Consider the following 22,021-nt stretch of genomic DNA (forward strand, 5'->3'; position numbering starts at 1 on the left):
GTTTATTGTCTTGGAATGTCTACTTGATTGAAATATAAAGTGAGATGCATATCAGGTCCAAACAAATTGCTTTAATCTTTGAAGGTGTCAAATTAAGAAAAGAATACAATTTCAGCCTCTGTTTCTGAATTCATTTATCACAGAATTTGCACAAAAAAACTAAACAAAAAAAAATATATTTTTTTGATTTTTTTGATTGAATAAATGGGAAATGGGGAATATGTAAAAACATTATTTTATTATTTTTATATAACAATATTACAATATCATTATGCAGACATCATTCTACACACACCGACCTGAACTACTGGCTGCATCGTGACAGTAGAACCGTAGCCGGGTGCCACCAGCCTGGTCGCAGCGACACCATTTTATATCTCTTCATGATACCGTGATAAAATGACGGGGAACCCACCGAGCCAGCAGCCTACTAGAACCTGCTACTTCGAGTAAAGAGATGTAGAAATAGTCTTGACTGAATATTTTGTAGCAGTTTTCAATTTACCCCTCCTCTTCGCTTAATGATCTTTCCTATTACTCTGTCGCCATAAGCAACAAAACGTTGTCTTCCATCCTGTCACAGATGTTGTTTATGTGTCTCATATTTCTTATTATTATTATTCAAATCCTGCCTCTACTTCTCTCATATTTGTCCAGTCTCTTGTCGGTCTTCTCTCTCTTTCTAATCACTTCTTCTTCCCTTTTGTCAGCACTGGTTCTGGGTCCTTTCCCTCAGCCAGGGACAGCTGTTTCTTCAGTTCCAGTAGTTTGGTGACCTCTGCTCCAATCACAGTTTTCTCTGCCTTCTGGCCCTTCAGGGTCCGGACCTTCTCCCCCTGGTAGAGAGCAGAGAGCAGGTTAGACTGACGACATTACCAACTAGCACCTTCTCCCCCTGGTAGAGAGCAGGTTAGACTGACAACATTACCAACTAGCACCTTCTCCCCCTGGTAGAGAGCAGAGAGCAGGTTAGACTGACAACATTACAAACTAGCACCTTCTCCCCCTGGCAGAGCAGGTTAGACTGACAACATTACCAACTAGCACCTTCACCCCCTGGCAGAGAGCAGGTCAGACTGACATCATTACCAACTAGCACCGTCTCCCCCTGGTAGACAACAGGTTAGACTGACGACATTACCAACTAGCACCGTCTCCCCCTGGCAGAGCAGGTTAGACTGACAACATTATCAACTAGCACCTTCACCCCCTGGCAGAGAACAGAGAGCAGGTCAGACTGACGACATTACCAACTAGCACAGTCTCCCCCTGGTAAACAACAGGTTAGACTGACGACATTACCAGTCCATTAATTAATTAATGACTTTAATTAACTAACAGTCATTAATTAATTAATGAACACCTTCTCCCCCTGCCATAGATAACCCAGTGGTTGAACACAGTGAGTCAGTATTATCAACTAATTAAATCATTACTAGCTAGATACTGTCGTCATTACAAACTGGTAAATCAATATCTAAAGGCCCCTTCACTTGGTCTGCACAAGGTGTCAAGCTCACTGAGGGGTCAGGTGAAGAAGTTAGCTGGCTGAGGGTACAGGTGTAGGTTAGCTCACTGAGGGGTCAGGTGAAGAAGTTAGCTGGCTGAGGGTACAGGTGTAGGTTAGCTCACTGAGGGGCCAGGTGAAGAAGTGGGTAACAGTTAGCTGGCTGAGGGGCCAGGTGTAGAAGTGGGTAACAGTTAGCTGGCTGAGGGGCAAGGTGTAGAAGTGGGTAACAGTTAGCTGGCTGAGGGGCCAGGTGTAGAAGTGGGTAACAGTTAGCTCACTGAGGGGTCAGGTGTAGAAGTGGGTAACAGTTAGCTGGCTGAGGGGCCAGGTGTAGAAGTGGGTAACAGTTAGCTGGCTGAGTGGTCAGGTGTAGAAGTGGGTAACAGTTAGCTCACTGAGGGGCCAGGTGTAGAAGTGGGTAACAGTTAGCTCACTGAGGGGCCAGGTGTAGAAGTGGGTAACAGTTAGCTCACTGAGGGGCCAGGTGTAGAAGTGGGTAACAGTTAGCTGGCTGAGGGGTCAGGTGTAGAAGTTAGCTGGCTGAGGGGTCAGGTGTAGACGTTAGCTCGCTGAGGGGTCAGGTGTAGAAGTTAGCTCACTGAGGGGTCAGGTGTAGAAGTTAGCTGGCTGAGGGGTCAGGTGTAGAAGTTAGCTGGCTGAGGGGTCAGGTGTAGAAGTTAGCAGGCTGAGGGGTCAGGTGTAGAAGTGGGTAACAGTTAGTTCACTGAGGGGTCAGGTGTAGAAGTTAGCTGGCTGAGGGGTCAGGTGTAGAAGTTAGCTGGCTGAGGGGTCAGGTGTAGAAGTGGGTAACAGTTAGCTGGCTGAGGGGTCAGGTGTAGAAGTTAGCTGGCTGAGGGGTCAGGTGTAGAAGTGGGTAACCGTTAGCTGGCTGAGGGGCCAGGTGTAGAAGTTAGCTGGCTGAGGGGTCAGGTATAGAAGTTAGCTGGCTGAGGGGTCAGGTGTAGAAGTGGGTAACCGTTAGCTGGTTGAGGGGCCAGGTGGAGAAGTTAGCTGGCTGAGTGGTCAGGTGTAGAAGTTAGCTGGCTGAGTGGTCAGGTGTAGAAGTTAGCTGGCTGAGTGGTCAGGTGTAGAAGTTAGCTGGCTGAGTGGTCAGGTGTAGAAGTTAGCTGGCTGAGTGGTCAGGTGTAGAAGTTAGCTGGCTGAGGGGTCAGGTGTAGAAGTGGGTAACAGTTAGCTGGCTGAGGGGTCAGGTGTAGAAGTGGGTAACAGTTAGCTGGCTGAGGGGCCAGGTGTAGAAGTGGGTAACAGTTAGCTCACTGAGGGGCCAGGTGAAGAAGTGGGTAACAGTTAGCTGGCTGAGGGGCCAGGTGTAGAAGTGGGTAACAGTTAGCTGGCTGAGGGGTCAGGTGTAGAAGTTAGCTGGCTGAGGGGCCAGGTGTAGAAGTTAGCTGGCTGAGGGGTCAGGTGTAGACGTTAGCTCGCTGAGGGGTCAGGTGTAGAAGTTAGCTGGCTGAGGGGTCAGGTGTAGACGTTAGCTCGCTGAGGGGTCAGGTGTAGAAGTTAGCTCACTGAGGGGTCAGGTGTAGAAGTTAGCTGGCTGAGGGGTCAGGTGTAGAAGTTAGCTGGCTGAGGGGTCAGGTGTAGAAGTTAGCTGGCTGAGGGGTCAGGTGTAGAAGTTAGCAGGCTGAGGGGTCAGGTGTAGAAGTGGGTAACAGTTAGTTCACTGAGGGGTCAGGTGTAGAAGTTAGCTGGCTGAGGGGTCAGGTGTAGAAGTTAGCTGGCTGAGGGGTCAGGTGTAGAAGTGGGTAACAGTTAGCTGGCTGAGGGGTCAGGTGTAGAAGTTAGCTGGCTGAGGGGTCAGGTGTAGAAGTGGGTAACCGTTAGCTGGCTGAGGGGCCAGGTGTAGAAGTTAGCTGGCTGAGGGGTCAGGTATAGAAGTTAGCTGGCTGAGGGGTCAGGTGTAGAAGTGGGTAACCGTTAGCTGGTTGAGGGGCCAGGTGGAGAAGTTAGCTGGCTGAGTGGTCAGGTGTAGAAGTTAGCTGGCTGAGTGGTCAGGTGTAGAAGTTAGCAGGCTGAGTGGTCAGGTGTAGAAGTTAGCTGGCTGAGTGGTCAGGTGTAGAAGTTAGCTGGCTGAGTGGTCAGGTGTAGAAGTTAGCTGGCTGAGGGGTCAGGTGTAGAAGTTAGCTGGCTGAGGGGTCAGGTGTAGAAGTGGGTAACAGTTAGCTGGCTGAGGGGTCAGGTGTAGAAGTGGGTAACAGTTAGCTGGCTGAGGGGCCAGGTGTAGAAGTGGGTAACAGTTAGCTCACTGAGGGGCCAGGTGAAGAAGTGGGTAACAGTTAGCTGGCTGAGGGGTCAGGTGTAGAAGTTAGCTGGCTGAGGGGCCAGGTGTAGAAGTTAGCTGGCTGAGGGGTCAGGTGTAGAAGTTAGCTGGCTGAGGGGTCAGGTGTAGACGTTAGCTCGCTGAGGGGTCAGGTGTAGAAGTTAGCTGGCTGAGGGGTCAGGTGTAGAAGTTAGCTGGCTGAGGGGTCAGGTGTAGAAGTTAGCAGGCTGAGGGGTCAGGTGTAGAAGTGGGTAACCGTTAGCTGGCTGAGTGGTCAGGTGTAGAAGTTAGCTGGCTGAGGGGTCAGGTGTAGAAGTGGGTAACAGTTAGTTCACTGAGGGGTCAGGTGTAGAAGTTAGCTGGCTGAGGGGCCAGGTGTAGAAGTTAGCTGGCTGAGGGGTCAGGTGCAGAAGTTAGCTGGCTGAGGGGTCAGGTGTAGAAGTTAGCTGGCTGAGGGGTCAGGTGTAGAAGTTAGCTGGCTGAGGGGTCAGGTGTAGAAGTGGGTAACGGTTAGCTGGCTGAGGGGTCAGGTGTAGAAGTTAGCTGGCTGAGGGGTCAGGTGTAGAAGTTAGCTGGCTGAGGGGTCAGGTGTAGAAGTGGGTAACAGTTAGCTGGCTGAGGGGTCAGGTGTAGAAGTTAGCTGGCTGAGGGGTCAGGTGTAGAAGTTAGCTGGCTGAGGGGTCAGGTGTAGAAGTGGGTAACAGTTAGCTGGCTGAGGGGTCAGGTGTAGAAGTTAGCTGGCTGAGGGGTCAGGTGTAGAAGTGGGTAACCGTTAGCTGGCTGAGGGGCCAGGTGTAGAAGTTAGCTGGCTGAGGGGTCAGGTGTAGAAGTTAGCTGGCTGAGGGGTCAGGTGTAGAAGTTAGCTGGCTGAGGGGTCAGGTGTAGAAGTGGGTAACCGTTAGCTGGTTGAGGGGCCAGGTGGAGAAGTTAGCTGGCTGAGGGGTCAGGTGTAGAAGTTAGCTGGCTGAGGGGCCAGGTGTAGAAGTTAGCTGGCTGAGTGGTCAGGTGTAGAAGTTAGCTGGCTGAGTGGTCAGGTGTAGAAGTTAGCTGGCTGAGTGGTCAGGTGTAGAAGTTAGCTGGCTGAGTGGTCAGGTGTAGAAGTTAGCTGGCTGAGTGGTCAGGTGTAGAAGTTAGCTGGCTGAGGGGTCAGGTGTAGAAGTGGGTAACAGTTAGCTCACTGAGGGGCCAGGTGTAGAAGTGGGTAACAGTTAGCTTACTGAGGGGCCAGGTGTAGAAGTGGGTAACAGTTAGCTCACTGAGGGGCCAGGTGTAGAAGTGGGTAACAGTTAGCTCACTGTAGCCGTTTACATAATTCTCTATTGAAAAACAGTGGTTTGCTTGGCGCAAATGCCGTTATTGGGCGTGTTATGTGAAGTTGGGTCATTAATACCAGCTAGATAGTCCTCATTACCTCAAGCCCACCCATGGATACACAGACATGACTTGAAATGCTATGGTTGTGTCACTTTACACATGACTATGTCCCGCATGGCAAAGTACCAAGACATTTCTGGTGAAAATCATGTCTTAGGGGCCAGTTATTTCCTTGTTTCACCCCTAATTTCTAATTCATTACATTCATCCCCCCCATCTTACCTGTTCTGCCACAGCCAGTGTTAACTGCCTGGCTCTCTCAGCGTCTGCGCCGTTCACTGTAGTCTGAGCAGCTGGACCTGAAGCTGGGGTTGTGGCAGGCTGGGCGTTCTTCTTGCCTTTTGTCAGCACTGGTTCTGGGTCCTTTCCCTCAGCCAGGGACAGCTGTTTCTTCAGTTCCAGTAGTTTGGTGACCTCTGCTCCAATCACAGTTTTCTCTGCCTTCTGGCCCTTCAGGGTCCGGACCTTCTCCCCCTGGTAGAGAGCAGAGAGCAGGTTAGACTGACGACATTACCAACTAGCACCTTCTCCCCCTGGTAGAGAGCAGAGAGCAGGTTAGACTGACGACATTACCAACTAGCACTTTCTCCCCCTGGCAGAGAGCAGGTCAGACTGACGACATTACCAACTAGCACCTTCTCCCCCTGGTAGAGAGCAGGTCAGACTGACGACATTACCAACTAGCACCTTCTCCCCCTGGTAGAGAGCAGAGAGCAGGTTAGACTGACGACATTACCAACTAGCACCTTCTCCCCCTGGTAGAGAACAGAGAGCAGGTTAGACTGACGACATTACCAACTAGCACCTTCTCCCCCTGGTAGAGAGCAGAGAGCAGGTTAGACTGACGACATTACCAACTAGGACCTTCTCCCCCTGGTAGAGAGCAGAGAGCAGGTCAGACTGATGACATTACCAACTAGCACCTTCACCCCCTGGCAGAGAGCAGGTCAGACTGACATCATTACCAACTAGCACCTTCACCCCCTGGTAGACAACAGGTTAGACTGACGACATTACCAACTAGCACCGTCTCCCCCTGGTAGAGAGCAGGTTAGACTGATGACATTACCAACTAGCACAGTCTCCCCCTGGTAGACAACAGGTTAGACTGACGACATTACCAGTCAGTTAATTAACGAACATTAATTAATTAATGAATACCTTCTCCCCCTGGCAGAGCAGGTTAGGACTGACAACATTATCAACTAGCACCTTCACCCCCTGGCAGAGAACAGAGAGCAGGTCAGACTGACGACATTACCAACTAGCACCGTCTCCCCCTGGTAAACAACAGGTTAGACTGACGACATTACCAGTCAGTTAATTTAATTAATTAATTAATTAATGAACACCTTCTCCCCCTGCCATAGATAACCCAGTGGTTGAACACAGTGAGTCAGTATTATCAACTAATTAAATCATTACTAGCTAGATACTGTCGTCATTACAAACTGGTAAATCAATATCTAAAGGCCCCTTCACTTGGTCTGCACAAGGTGTCAAGCTCACTGAGGGGTCAGGTGAAGAAGTTAGCTGGCTGAGGGTACAGGTGTAGGTTAGCTCACTGAGGGGTCAGGTGAAGAAGTTAGCTGGCTGAGGGTACAGGTGTAGGTTAGCTCACTGAGGGGCCAGGTGAAGAAGTGGGTAACAGTTAGCTGGCTGAGGGGCCAGGTGTAGAAGTGGGTAACAGTTAGCTGGCTGAGGGGCCAGGTGTAGAAGTGGGTAACAGTTAGCTCACTGAGGGGCCAGGTGTAGAAGTGGGTAACAGTTAGCTGGCTGAAGGGCCAGGTGTAGAAGTGGGTAACAGTTAGCTGGCTGAGGGGTCAGGTGTAGAAGTGGGTAACAGTTAGCTCACTGAGGGGCCAGGTGTAGAAGTGGGTAACAGTTAGCTCACTGAGGGGCCAGGTGTAGAAGTGGGTAACAGTTAGCTCACTGAGGGGTCAGGTGTAGAAGTGGGTAACAGTTAGCTGGCTGAGGGGTCAGGTGTAGAAGTTAGCTGGTTGAGGGGCCAGGTGTAGAAGTTAGCTGGCTGAGGGGTCAGGTGTAGAAGTTAGCTGGCTGAGGGGTCAGGTGTAGACGTTAGTTCACTGAGGGGTCAGGTGTAGAAGTTAGCTCACTGAGGGGTCAGGTGTAGAAGTTAGCTGGCTGAGGGGTCAGGTGTAGAAGTGGGTAACAGTTAGTTAACTGAGGGGTCAGGTGTAGAAGTTAGCTGGCTGAGGGGCCAGGTGTAGAAGTTAGCTGGCTGAGGGGTCAGGTGTAGAAGTGGGTAACAGTTAGCTGGCTGAGGGGTCAGGTGTAGAAGTTAGCTGGCTGAGGGGTCAGGTGTAGAAGTGGGTAACAGTTAGCTGGCTGAGGGGTCAGGTGTAGAAGTTAGCTGGCTGAGGGGTCAGGTGTAGAAGTGGGTAACCGTTAGCTGGCTGAGGGGTCAGGTGTAGAAGTTAGCTGGCTGAGGGGTCAGGTGTAGAAGTTAGCTGGCTGAGGGGTCAGGTGTAGAAGTTAGCTGGCTGAGGGGTCAGGTGTAGAAGTTAGCTGGCTGAGGGGTCAGGTGTAGAAGTGGGTAACAGTTAGCTGGTTGAGGGGCCAGGTGGAGAAGTTAGCTGGCTGAGGGGTCAGGTGTAGAAGTGGGTAACCGTTAGCTGGCTGAGTGGTCAGGTGTAGAAGTTAGCTGGCTGAGTGGTCAGGTGTAGAAGTTAGCTGGCTGAGTGGTCAGGTGTAGAAGTTAGCTGGCTGAGTGGTCAGGTGTAGAAGTGGGTAACAGTTAGCTCACTGAGGGGTCAGGTGTAGAAGTGGGTAACAGTTAGCTGGCTGAGGGGCCAGGTGTAGAAGTGGGTAACAGTTAGCTGGCTGAGGGGTCAGGTGTAGAAGTGGGTAACAGTTAGCTGGCTGAGGGGCCAGGTGTAGAAGTGGGTAACAGTTAGCTGGCTGAGGGGTCAGGTGTAGAAGTGGGTAACAGTTAGCTCACTGAGGGGCCAGGTGTAGAAGTGGGTAACAGTTAGCTCACTGAGGGGCCAGGTGTAGAAGTGGGTAACAGTTAGCTCACTGTAGCCGTTTACATAATTCTCTATTGAAAAACAGTGGTTTGCTTGGCGCAAATGCCGTTATTGGGCGTGTTATGTGAAGTTGGGTCATTAATACCAGCTAGATAGTCCTCATTACCTCAAGCACACCCATGGATACACAGACATGACTTGAAATGCTATGGTTGTGTCACTTTACACATGACTATGTCCCGCATGGCAAAGTACCAAGACATTTCTGGTGAAAATCATGTCTTAGGGGCCAGTTATGTCATTGTTTCACCCCTAATTCCTAATTCGTTACATTTGTTCCCCCCCATCTTACCTGTTCTGCCACAGCCAGTGTTAACTGCCTGGCTCTCTCAGTGTCTATGCCGTTCACTGTAGTCTGAGCAGCCGGACCTGAAGCTGGGGTTGTGGCAGGCTGGGCGTTCTTCTTGCCTTTTGTCAGCACTGGTTCTGGGTCCTTTCCCTCAGCCAGGGACAGCTGTTTCTTCAGTTCCAGTAGTTTGGTGACCTCTGCTCCAATCACAGTTTTCTCTGCCTTCTGGCCCTTCAGGGTCCGGACCTTCTCCCCCTGGTAGAGAGCAGAGAGCAGGTTAGACTGACGACATTACCAACTAGCACCTTCTCCCCCTGGTAGAGAGCAGAGAGCAGGTTAGACTGACGACATTACCAACTAGCACCTTCTCCCCCTGGTAGAGAGCAGAGAGCAGGTTAGACTGACGACATTACCAACTAGCACCTTCTCCCCCTGGTAGAGAGGAGAGAGCAGGTTAGACTGACGACATTACCAACTAGCACCTTCTCCCCCTGGTAGAGAGCAGGTCAGACTGACGACATTACCAACTAGCACCTTCTCCCCCTGGCAGAGAGCAGGTTAGACTGACGACATTACCAACTAGCACCTTCTCCCCCTGGTAGAGAGCAGAGAGCAGGTTAGACTGACGACATTACCAACTAGCACCTTCTCCCCCTGGTAGAGAGCAGAGAGCAGGTTAGACTGACGACATTACCAACTAGCACCTTCTCCCCCTGGTAGAGAGCAGAGAGCAGGTTAGACTGACGACATTACCAACTAGCACCTTCTCCCCCTGGTAGAGAGGAGAGAGCAGGTTAGACTGACGACATTACCAACTAGCACCTTCTCCCCCTGGCAGAGAGCAGGTTAGACTGACGACATTACCAACTAGCACCTTCTCCCCCTGGTAGAGAGCAGAGAGCAGGTTAGACTGTCGACATTACCAACTAGCACCTTCTCCCCCTGGTAGAGAGCAGAGAGCAGGTTAGACTGACGACATTACCAACTAGCACCTTCTCCCCCTGGTAGAGAGCAGAGAGCAGGTTAGACTGACGACATGACCAACTAGCACCTTCTCCCCCTGGTAGAGAGCAGATAGCAGGTTAGACTGACGACATTACCAACTAGCACCGTCTCCCCCTGGTAGAGAGCAGAGAGCAGGTTAGACTGTCGACATTACCAACTAGCACCTTCTCCCCCTGGTAGAGAGCAGAGAGCAGGTTAGACTGACGACATTACCAACTAGCACCTTCTCCCCCTGGTAGAGAGCAGAGAGCAGGTTAGACTGACGACATGACCAACTAGCACCTTCTCCCCCTGGTAGAGAGCAGAGAGCAGGTTAGACTGACGACATTACCAACTAGCACCGTCTCCCCCTGGTAGAGAGCAGGTCAGACTGACGACATTACCAACTAGCACCTTCTCCCCCTGGCAGAGAGCAGGTTAGACTGACGACATTACCAACTAGCACCTTCTCCCCCTGGTAGAGAGCAGAGAGCAGGTTAGACTGACGACATTACCAACTAGCACCTTCTCCCCCTGGTAGAGAGCAGAGAGCAGGTTAGACTGACGACATTACCAACTAGCACCATCTCCCCCTGGTAGAGAGCAGGTCAGACTGACGACATTACCAACTAGCACCTTCTCCCCCTAGTAGAGAGCAGAGAGCAGGTTAGACTGACGACATTACCAACTAGCACCTTCTCCCCCTGGTAGAGAGCAGAGAGCAGGTTAGACTGACGACATTACCAACTAGCACCTTCTCCCCCTGGTAGAGAGCAGAGAGCAGGTTAGACTGACGACATTACCAACTAGCACCTTCTCCCCCTGGTAGAGAGGAGAGAGCAGGTTAGACTGACAACATTACCAACTAGCACCTTCTCCCCCTGATAGAGAGCAGGTCAGACTGACGACATTACCAACTAGCACCTTCTCCCCCTGGCAGAGAGCAGGTCAGACTGACGACATTACCAACTAGCACCTTCTCCCCCTGGTAGAGAGCAGAGAGCAGGTTAGACTGACAACATTACCAACTAGCACCTTCTCCCCCTGGCAGAGAGGAGGTTAGCCTCTTAAGCTTAGGGGGGCGCTATTTAATTTTTGGATAAAAAGACGTTCCCGTTTTAGGCGCAATATTTTGTCACAAAAAGATGCTCGACTATGCATGGAATTGATAGCTTTGGAAAGAAGACACTCTGACGTTTCCAGAACTGCAAAGAGTTTCACTGTGAGTGCCCCAGAACTCATGCTACAGGCGAAACCAAGATGTTTCTGCAACCAGGAAATGAACAGGATTTCTGAGGCTCTGATTTGCATCATCTCCTTATATGGCTGTGAATGCGACAGGAATGAGCCTACCCTTTCTATCGTTTCCCCAAGGGGTCTGGAGCATTGTGACGTATTTGCAGGCATATCATTGGAAGATTGACCATAAGAGACTACATTTTCCAAGTGTCCGCACGGTGTCCTGCGTGGAAATTGGTGCGCAAAACTCAGCTGCTGGTATTTTTCCATGGGATTCTGAGAAAAACCATGCTTCCACGAATGGCATATCAATGAAGAGATATGTGAAAAAACACCTTGAGGATTGATTCAAACAACATTTGCCATGTTTCGGTCGATATGACGTTTTGGTGACTGAATTTTCGGTTCGTTTCGGTAGCCAAAAACGGAGCGATTTGTCCTACACAAAGAATCTTTCAGGAAAAACTGGACATCTGCTATGTAACTGAGAGTCTCCTCATTGAAACATCTGAAGTTCTTCAAAGGTAAATTATTTTATTTGATTCCTTTGCTGGTTTTTGTGAAAATGTTATGTGCTAAATGCTACGCTAAATGCTAAGCTAGCCATCAACACTCTTACACAAATGATTGATTTTCTATGGTTCAAAAGCATATTTTGAAAATCTGAGATGACAGTGTTGTTAAGAAAAGGCTAAGCTTGAGAGCAGGCATATTTATTTCATTTCATTTGCGATTTTTAGAAATCGTTAACGTTGCGTTATGGTAATGAGCCTGAGGGTGTAGTCACGCTCCCGGATCCGGTATCGGTAGTTCAGAGAGGTTAGACTGACGACATTACCAACTAGCACCTTCTCCCCCTGGCAGAGAGCAGGTTAGACTGACGACATTACCAACTAGCACCTTCTCCCCCTGGCAGAGAGCAGGTTAGACTGACGACATTACCAACTAGCACCTTCTCCCCCTGGTAGACAACAGGTTAGACTGACGACATTACCAACTAGCACCTTCTCCCCCTGGTAGAGAGCAGAGAGCAGGTTAGACTGACGACATTACCAACTAGCACCTTCTCCCCCTGGTAGAGAGCAGAGAGCAGAGAGCAGGTTAGACTGACGACATTACCAACTAGCACCTTCTCCCCCTGGTAGAGAGCAGGTTAGACTGACGACATTGCCAACTAGTCAGTTAATTAATGAACACCGTCTCACCGTGGAGCAGAAATAATGTAGAATAGAAGCGTCAGTCATCAGGACAAATATCACATTTTGATATTTGATCGAGAGGTAACGTGAGCATCAGGAATCATCCACATTACACAATATCCCACATTGGTAACATATCCCAATATCAGGACGTCATACAAACGAGACATCTTGGAAGAAAATCATGTACTTTGTAACTGTCTTAGGGGACGATTATTTAATTGCTTAAACTTCCATTGTTTCACCCCTAATTCCTAATTCGTTACATTCGTCCGTCCCCCCCCCATCTTACCTGTTCTGCCACAGCTAGTGTTAACTCCCTGGCTCTCTCAGCGTCTATGCCGTTCACTGCAGTCTGAGCAGCTGGACCTGAAGCTGGGGTTGTGGCAGGCTGGGCGTTGACATCAGGCTGGGCTCTCGTCTTTGGCTAGAATAGACGGGTTTCAGATGTTAAGCAATTCTTCTCCAACAATCACTAGTACATTTCACTCTCAGAAAATAAACATTTGTTGTTAAGAAAGCTGTCATACAATGTTAATGGGTTAATGGGAACGATTTTAATTCCCTCAAAAATAAATTAAATAAAAGCACACATTTTCTTATTTTATCCGGAGCGATAAAATCTAATTGTTTAGTTTGAGTTAGTGTGCATTAATGAAGACATATGGGCCACACATGAATGGAACGTTAAGTGTCTACAGTAATATGGAGTGTCTACAGTAATATGGAGTGTCTACAGTGTCTACAGTAATATGGAGTGTTAACAGTGTCTACAGTAATATGGAGTGTTAACAGTAATATGGAGTGTCTACAGTAATATGGAGTGTCTACAGTGTCTACAGTAATATGGAGTGTTAACAGTGTCTACAGTAATATGGAGTGTAAACAGTGTCTACAGTAATATGGAGTGTCTACAGTGTCTACAGTAATATGGAGTGTTAACAGTGTCTACAGTAATATGGAGTGTTAACAGTGTCTACAGTAATATGGAGTGTTAACAGTGTCTACAGTAATATGGAGTGTCTACAGTAATATGGAGTGTCTACAGTAATATGGAGTGTTAACAGCAATATGGAGTGTTAACAGTGTCTACAGTAATATAGAGTGTTAACAGTGTCTACAGTAATATGGAGTGTCTACAGTGTCTACAGTAATATGGAGTGTTAACAGTGTCTACAGTAATATGGAGTGTCTACAGTAATATGGAGTGTTAACAGTGTCTACAGTAATATGGAGTGTTAAGTGTCTACAGTAATATGGAGTGTCTACAGTGTCTACAGTAATATGGAGTGTCTACAGTAATATGGAGTGTTAACAGTAATATGGAGTGTTAACAGTGTCAAGACGTTGGCCTGGGGGTAGGTTTATAACAGTCATAAATACCCCACCTTTTTCCCCTCTATCCTACTGATGTGACTATTGAAAATCCTTTGGTAAACGTAGAGATTCTGGGAACAACAGAAGATGGGGGGGAAATGAACTATATTCTGGTAATCCGACCAGTTGAACATATGGGTTGGTACTTAATGAATATGATGTCAGTTCGGTTGTCATCTGAGACATTCTCATCAATGATAAGATGACATAAACTCTACAGTGGAAAGTCTACACATCAGAGTTATCAGATTCACATGGAATTGTTGTTCAATTTAAATGTGTTTGAATATGAAATTATTGGTGAAAAGATTAAATGTAATTTTAGCTTCCAAATGAGAGATTTGGGTTTTCGGTAAGTTAGGGCTCTGCTCAATCAGTGGCCCACCCACGTGAAGAGACATTGGTTATAACCAATGAAACACACCCTCCTCTCCTTTCCTATATAAAGCCTTGACGACAATATAACCTCCTGTTCCGAGGAAGACATATGTTGAAAAGGACTAACATGTCAACTACAGAACGAAGCCAACCTCAGCGTGAGCTTTGGTTGCGAATGGTATGAACTTTGAACTCTTATTCGCTACAGAAGTGATACCTCCTAGCCGTTGAGTTAGCAACAGCAGCTGAAAATGTGGGCTAGGAAAGGATGGACAGAGTATCCCATCTACCACACAATGACGACACTACAACGTATCCCGTTCACCACCAGAGGCACTCTTCAAAGGACAGAGGACTCGGTTTGGCAACACGGCCTTCCATCTACCACCAACCTACTGAAGTGCAGCTCAGAGTAAATATTTATTGCATTTTCCTTTTCCAAATGGGCGGTAATTTAGAATGCATAAGATACTGTATTTACGATAGCACAGATTTTCCCTTTGTTCCTCAGTCTTCCCGCTCTTTCACTCAACACTGGAGTGTTAACAGTGTCTACAGTAATATCGAGCGTTAAGTGTCTACAGTAATGTTAAGTGTCTACAGTAATGTTAAGTGTCTACAGTAATTGTATCACTCCATACAGAACACACAGCAAGGTGCAATACCTTCAGTTTGGCTTCTTCTTCCTCCTCTGGCTGGAAGGAGGGATTGAGGACAAGATTTAGATAAAAGGCCCACTCCTGAATAAAAAAAAAACCAAAACGGCTGCCCTGCCACTGTGGATTTGAGGAGGGATCGAGGAGGAGAGGATATCGATTCCCCTGCACCTATTCAAGGTACGCCAACACACCCCTTCTTGAACAGTCTTGAGCCTTATAATATAATTCTTATTATAATACACTAAGCTAAGAGAGCAGCACTGTCTGAGGACAATACCACTGAACAATATTACCATTGTCCGTTTGGTATTTCATCTACCTACCTGTTGAAATATCAAAGTAACCATTCTGGAATTGTATAAAAAAACACTATTTTTGGTTCAAGTAAATGTGTATCTAATTTAGTCTGTCATCGCTTAACCTTCACCACTGTACTGACCTGCTGTCCTCCAAACCTCTTCTTCAGAGACTCAATCTGTTCGGACTCTAGTTTCTGGAACAACGGGCTGACCTGCGTGAGATGGAGTGAGAGGGACAGAGAGAGATAGGGACAGAGAGAGAGACAGAGAGAGACAGGGACACAGAGAGAGAGACAGGGACAGAGAGAGTGAGGGAGAGAGAGAGACAGGGACAGAGAGAGAGACAGGGACAGAGAGAGAGAGAGAGAGACAGGGACAGAGAGAGAGACAGGGACAGAGAGAGAGAGAGAGACAGGGACAGAGACAGGGACAGAGAGAGAGAGAGACAGAGAGAGAGAGACAGGGAGAGACAGCGACAGAGAGAGACAGGGACAGAGAGAGAGACAGGGAGAGAGACAGGGACAGAAAGAGCGTGAGGGACAGAGAGAGCGTGAGGGACAGAGCGAGAAAGAGAGAGAGACAGGGACAGAGAGAGACAGGGAGAGACAGGGACAGAGCGAGACAGAGAGAGACAGGGACAGAGCGAGACAGAGAGAGACAGGGACAGAGCGAGACAGAGAGAGACAGGGACAGAGCGAGACAGAGCGAGACAGAGACAGAGCGAGACAGAGCGAGACAGGGACATGGAGTTGGAATTTAGACAACTTTATAGTACAAAATCAGACCTTGTAATATAAAATAAAAACATGTTTAAAATGCCCAAATGTCTCCAAGACAAGAAGATTATACTGCTAAGAGCTACTGAGTCTCTAATCAACATCAACATCGTAGAAATATAATGGAACACATGACAAAGTGATTTCCCCCTGTTGATATCTAACAGATCTCTCCTCACCGTGCCAATGTGATGCCCGGCGGGCAGAGAGCAGACGAAGTTCCCTGTGCCCTGCAGCAGGGTCCCGGTAACGGAGGGCGGAGCGTTCAGCTGCCTGCGGATGGTCTGACTGACCGTTGGCATGTAGGGCTGGAGCATGACGGACAGCAGGCACGCCACATTCACAGACACACCTGTCACTGTACCCGATCGCTGCCTGGAAGAGAGAGGGGGGGGGGGCATTACTGAGAGAGAGAGACGGACAGCAGGCACGCCACATTCACAGACACACCTGTCACTGTACCCGATCGCTGCCTGGAAGAGAGAGGGGGGGGGGGGGCATTACTGAGAGAGAGACGGACAGCAGGCACGCCACATTCACAGACACACCTGTCACTGTACCCGATCGCTGCCTGGAAGAGAGGGGGGGGGGCATTACTGAGAGAGAGACGGACAGCAGGCACGCCACATTCACAGACACACCTGTCACTGTACCCGATCGCTGCCTGGAAGAGAGGGGGGGGGGGGGGCATTACTGAGAGAGAGAGACGGACAGCAGGCACGCCACATTCACAGACACACCTGTCACTGTACCCGATCGCTGCCTGGAAGAGAGGGGGGGGAAGGAAGGGCATTACTGAGAGAGGGGGGGGGGGAGGAAGGGCATTACTGAGAGAGGGGGGGGGAGGAAGGGCATTACTGAGAGAGGGGGGGGAGGAAGGGCATTACTGAGAGAGGGGGGGGAGGGAGGGCATTACTGAGAGAGGGGGGGGGAGGGCATTACTGAGAGAGAGAAGGGGAGGGAGGGCATTACTGAGAGAGAGAGAGAGGGACAGAGTGAAAGAGAGAGAAAATTCAACATACCAATTAGGATCTGGCTAAAAAAATACTTGTATCAATCATAGAGCCCATTGCCCTTTCTGGTTGTGAGGTCTGGGGTCCGCTCACCAACCAAGAATTTACAAAATGAGACGAAAACCAAATTGAGACTCTGCATGCAGAGCAGAATGAGGCCGATACCCACTAGTGATCAAAATCCAGAAAAGAGACATTCAATTCTATAACCACCTAAAAGGAAGCGATTCCCAAACCTTCCATAACAAAGCCATCACCTACAGAGAGATGAACCTGGAGAAGAGTCCCCTAAGCAAGCTGGTCCTGGGGCTCTGTTCACAAACACAAACACACCCTACAGAGCCCCAGGACATCAGCACAATTAGACCCAACCAAATCATGAGAAAACAAAAAGATAACTACTTAACACATTGGAAAGAATTTACAAAAAAACTGAGCAAACTAGAATGCTATTTGGCCCTACACAGAGAGTACACAGCGGCAGAGTACCTGACCACTGTGACTGACCCTACACAGAGAGTACACAGCGGCAGAATACCTGACCACTGTGACTGACCCTACACAGAGAGTACACAGCGGCAGAGTACCTGACCACTGTGACTGACCCTACACAGAGAGTACACAGCGGCAGAGTACCTGACCACTGTGACTGACCCTACACAGAGAGTACACAGCGGCAGAATACCTGACCACTGTGACTGACCCTACACAGAGAGTACACAGCGGCAGAATACCTGACCACTGTGACTGACCCTACACAGAGAGTACACAGCGGCAGAGTACCTGACCACTGTGACTGGCCCTAAACAGAGAGTACACAGCGGCAGAATACCTGACCACTGTGACTGACCCTACATAGAGAGTACACAGCGGCAGAATACCTGACCACTGTGACTGACCCTACACAGAGAGTACACAGCGGCAGAGTACCTGACCACTGTGACTGACCCTACACAGAGAGTACACAGCGGCAGAATACCTGACCACTGTGACTGACCCTAAACAGAGAGTACACAGCGGCAGAGTACCTGACCACTGTGACTGACCCTACACAGAGAGTACACAGCGGCAGAATACCTGACCACTGTGACTGACCCTAAACAGAGAGTACACAGCGGCAGAATACCTGACCACTGTGACTGACCCTAAACAGAGAGTACACAGCGGCAGAGTACCTGACCACTGTGACTGGCCCTAAACAGAGAGTACACAGTGGCAGAATACCTGTCCACTGTGACTGGCCCTAAACAGAGAGGACACAGTGGCAGAATACCTGACCACTGTGACTGGCCCTAAACAGAGAGGACACAGTGGCAGAATACCTGACCACTGTGACTGACCCTAAACAGAGAGTACACAGCGGCAGAATACCTGACCACTGTGACTGACCCTAAACAGAGAGTACACAGCGGCAGAGTACCTGACCACTGTGACTGACCCTACACAGAGAGTACACAGCGGCAGAGTACCTGACCACTGTGACTGACCCTACACAGAGAGTACACAGCGGCAGAGTACCTGACCACTGTGACTGACCCTACACAGAGAGTACACAGCGGCAGAATACCTGACCACTGTGACTGACCCTACACAGAGAGTACACAGCGGCAGAATACCTGACCACTGTGACTGACCCTACACAGAGAGTACACAGCGGCAGAGTACCTGACCACTGTGACTGGCCCTAAACAGAGAGTACACAGCGGCAGAATACCTGACCACTGTGACTGACCCTACACAGAGAGTACACAGCGGCAGAATACCTGACCACTGTGACTGACCCTACACAGAGAGTACACAGCGGCAGAGTACCTGACCACTGTGACTGACCCTACACAGAGAGTACACAGCGGCAGAATACCTGACCACTGTGACTGACCCTAAACAGAGAGTACACAGCGGCAGAGTACCTGACCACTGTGACTGACCCTACACAGAGAGTACACAGCGGCAGAATACCTGACCACTGTGACTGACCCTAAACAGAGAGTACACAGCGGCAGAGTACCTGACCACTGTGACTGACCCTACACAGAGAGTACACAGCGGCAGAATACCTGACCACTGTGACTGACCCTAAACAGAGAGTACACAGCGGCAGAATACCTGACCACTGTGACTGACCCTAAACAGAGAGTACACAGCGGCAGAGTACCTGACCACTGTGACTGGCCCTAAACAGAGAGTACACAGTGGCAGAATACCTGTCCACTGTGACTGGCCCTAAACAGAGAGGACACAGTGGCAGAATACCTGACCACTGTGACTGGCCCTAAACAGAGAGGACACAGTGGCAGAATACCTGACCACTGTGACTGACCCTAAACAGAGAGTACACAGCGGCAGAATACCTGACCACTGTGACTGACCCTAAACAGAGAGTACACAGCGGCAGAGTACCTGACCACTGTGACTGGCCCTAAACAGACAGTACACAGTGGCAGAATACCTGTCCACTGTGACTGGCCCTAAACAGAGAGGACACAGTGGCAGAATACCTGACCACTGTGACTGGCCCTAAACAGAGAGTACACAGCGGCAGAATACCTGACCACTGTGACTGACCCTAAACAGAGAGTACACAGTGCCAGAATACCTGACCACTGTGACTGGCCCTAAACAGAGAGTACACAGCGGCAGAATACCTGTCCACTGTGACTGACCCTACACAGAGAGTACACAGCGGCAGAATACCTGACCACTGTGACTGACCCTACACAGAGAGTACACAGTGGCAGAATACCTGACCACTGTGACTGACCCTACACAGAGAGTACACAGCGGCAGAATACCTGACCACTGTGACTGACCCTACACAGAGAGTACACAGCGGCAGAATACCTGACCACTGTGACTGGCCCTAAACAGAGAGTACACAGCGGCAGAATACCTGACCACTGTGACTGGCCCTAAACAGAGAGTACACAGCGGCAGAATACCTGACCACTGTGACTGACCCTACACAGAGAGTACACGGCAGAATACCTGACCACTGTGACTGGCCCTAAACAGAGAGTACACAGCGGCAGAATACCTGACCACTGTGACTGACCCTACACAGAGAGTACACGGCAGAATACCTGACCACTGTGACTGGCCCAAAATTAAGGAAAGTTGACTATGTATTTTTTATTTATTTTTTATTTCACCTTTATTTAACCAGGTAGGCTAGTTGAGAACACCTTTATTTAACCAGGTAGGCTAGTTGAGAACACCTTTATTTAACCAGGTAGGCTAGTTGAGAACACCTTTATTTAACCAGGTAGGCTAGTTGAGAACACCTTTATTTAACCAGGTAGGCTAGTTGAGAACACCTTTATTTAACCAGGTAGGCTAGTTGAGAACACCTTTATTTAACCAGGTAGGCTAGTTGAGAACACCTTTATTTAACCAGGTGGCTAGTTGAGAACACCTTTATTTAACCAGGTGGCTAGTTGAGAACACCTTTATTTAACCAGGTAGGCTAGTTGAGAACACCTTTATTTAACCAGGTAGGCTAGTTGAGAACAAGTTCTCATTTGCAACTGCAACCTGGCCAAGATAAAGCATAGCAGTGTGAGCAGACAACAAAGAGTTACACATGGAGTAAACAATTAAAGTCAATAACACAGTAGAAAACAAAGGGGGAGCCTATATACAATGTGTGCAAAAGGCATGAGGAGGTAGGCAAATAATTACAATTTTGCAGATTAACACTGGAGTGATGAATGATCAGATGGTCATGTACAGGTAGAGATATTGGTGTTCAAAAGAGCAGAAAAGTAAATAAATAAAAACAGTATGGGGATGAGGTAGGTGAAAATGGGTGGGCTATTACCAATAGACTATGTACAGCTGCAGCGATCGGTTAGCTGCTCAGATAGCTGATGTTTGAAGTTGGTGAGGGAGATAAAAGTCTCCAACTTCAGCGATTTTTGCAATTCGTTCCAGTCACAGGCAGCAGAGTACTGGAACGAAAGGCGGCCAAATGAGGTGTTGGCTTCAGGGATGATCAGTGAGATACACCTGCTGGAGCACGTGCTACGGATGGGTGTTGCCATCGTGACCAGTGAGCTGAGATAAGGCGGAGCTTTACCTAGCATGGACTTGTAGATGACCTGGAGCCAGTGGGTCTGGCGACGAATATGTAGCGAGGGCCAGCCGACTAGAGCATACAAGTCGCAGTGGTGGGTGGTACAAGGTGCTTTAGTGACGAAACGGATGGCACTGTGATAGACTGCATCCAGTTTGCTGAGTAGAGTGTTGGAAGCCATTTTGTAGATGACATCGCCGAAGTCGAGGATCGGTAGGATAGTCAGTTTTACTAGGGTAAGCTTGGCGGCGTGAGTGAAGGAGGCTTTGTTGCGGAATAGAAAGCCGACTCTTGATTTGATTTTCGATTGGAGATGTTTGATATGAGTCTGGAAGGAGAGTTTGCAGTCTAGCCAGACACCTAGGTACTTATAGACGTCCACATATTCTAGGTCGGAACCATCCAGGGTGGTGATGCTAGTCGGGCATGCGGGTGCAGGCAGCGACCGGTTGAAAAGCATGCATTTGGTTTTACTAGCGTTTAAGAGCAGTTGGAGGCCACGGAAGGAGTGTTGTATGGCATTGAAGCTTGTTTGGAGGTTAGATAGCACAGTGTCCAAAGACGGGCCGAAGGTATATAGAATGGTGTCGTCTGCGTAGAGGTGGATCAGGGAATCGCCCGCAGCAAGAGCAACATCATTGATATACACAGAGAAAAGAGTCAGCCCGAGAATTGAACCCTGTGGCACCCCCATAGAGACTGCCAGAGGACCAGACAGCATGCCCTCCGATTTGACGCACTGAACTCTGTCTGCAAAGTAATTGGTGAACCAGGCAAGGCAGTCATCCGAAAAACCGAGGCTCCTGAGTCTGCCGATAAGAATATGGTGATTGACAGAGTCGAAAGCCTTGGCAAGGTCGATGAAGACGGCTGCACAGTACTGTCTTTTATCGATGGCGGTTATGATATCGTTGAGTACCTTGAGTGTGGCTGAGGTGCACCCGTGACCGGCTCGGAAACCAGATTGCACAGCGGTGAAGGTGCGGTGGGATTCGAGATGGTCAGTGACCTGTTTGTTGACTTGGCTTTCGAAGACCTTAGATAGGCAGGGCAGGATGGATATAGGTCTGTAACAGTTTGGGTCCAGGGTGTCTCCCCTTTGAAGAGGGGGATGACTGCGGCAGCTTTCCAATCCTTGGGGATCTCAGACGATATGAAAGAGAGGTTGAACAGGCTGGTAATAGGGGTTGCGACAATGGTGGCAGATAGTTTCAGAAATAGAGGGTCCAGATTGTCAAGCCCAGCTGATTTGTACGGGTCCAGGTTTTGCAGCTCTTTCAGAACATCTGCTATCTGGATTTGGTTAAAGGAGAACCTGGAGAGGCTTGGGCGAGGAGCTGCGGGGGGGGGGGCGGAGCTGTTGGCCGAGGTTGAAGTAGCCAGGCGGAAGGCATGGCCAGCCGTTGAGAAATGCTTATTGAAGTTTTCGATAATCATGGATTTATCAGTGGTGACCGTGATACCTAGCCTCAGTGCAGTGGGCAGCTGGGAGGAGGTGCTCTTGTTCTCCATGGACTTCAC

General features: G+C 49.1%; 1 protein-coding gene across 1 annotated transcript in view; it reads right to left on the bottom strand.

The window, feature by feature from the left end:
- Positions 1 to 51: 51 nt before the first annotated feature.
- The window catches only part of mars1 (methionyl-tRNA synthetase 1), a 70,695-nt gene continuing 48,725 nt past the window's right edge, over positions 52 to 22,021 (bottom strand). Inside the window, 7 exon segments of the mRNA XM_031825016.1 lie at positions 52 to 836; positions 5,388 to 5,639; positions 8,508 to 8,759; positions 12,219 to 12,353; positions 14,347 to 14,376; positions 14,780 to 14,851; positions 15,595 to 15,790. Of these exon segments, the coding sequence (XP_031680876.1) occupies positions 687 to 836; positions 5,388 to 5,639; positions 8,508 to 8,759; positions 12,219 to 12,353; positions 14,347 to 14,376; positions 14,780 to 14,851; positions 15,595 to 15,790 (1,087 nt within the window). The 3' untranslated portion in view covers positions 52 to 686.

Source organism: Oncorhynchus kisutch, linkage group LG1 (genome assembly GCF_002021735.2).
Source record: "Oncorhynchus kisutch isolate 150728-3 linkage group LG1, Okis_V2, whole genome shotgun sequence".
In the NCBI taxonomy this organism is placed as follows: domain Eukaryota; kingdom Metazoa; phylum Chordata; class Actinopteri; order Salmoniformes; family Salmonidae; genus Oncorhynchus; species Oncorhynchus kisutch.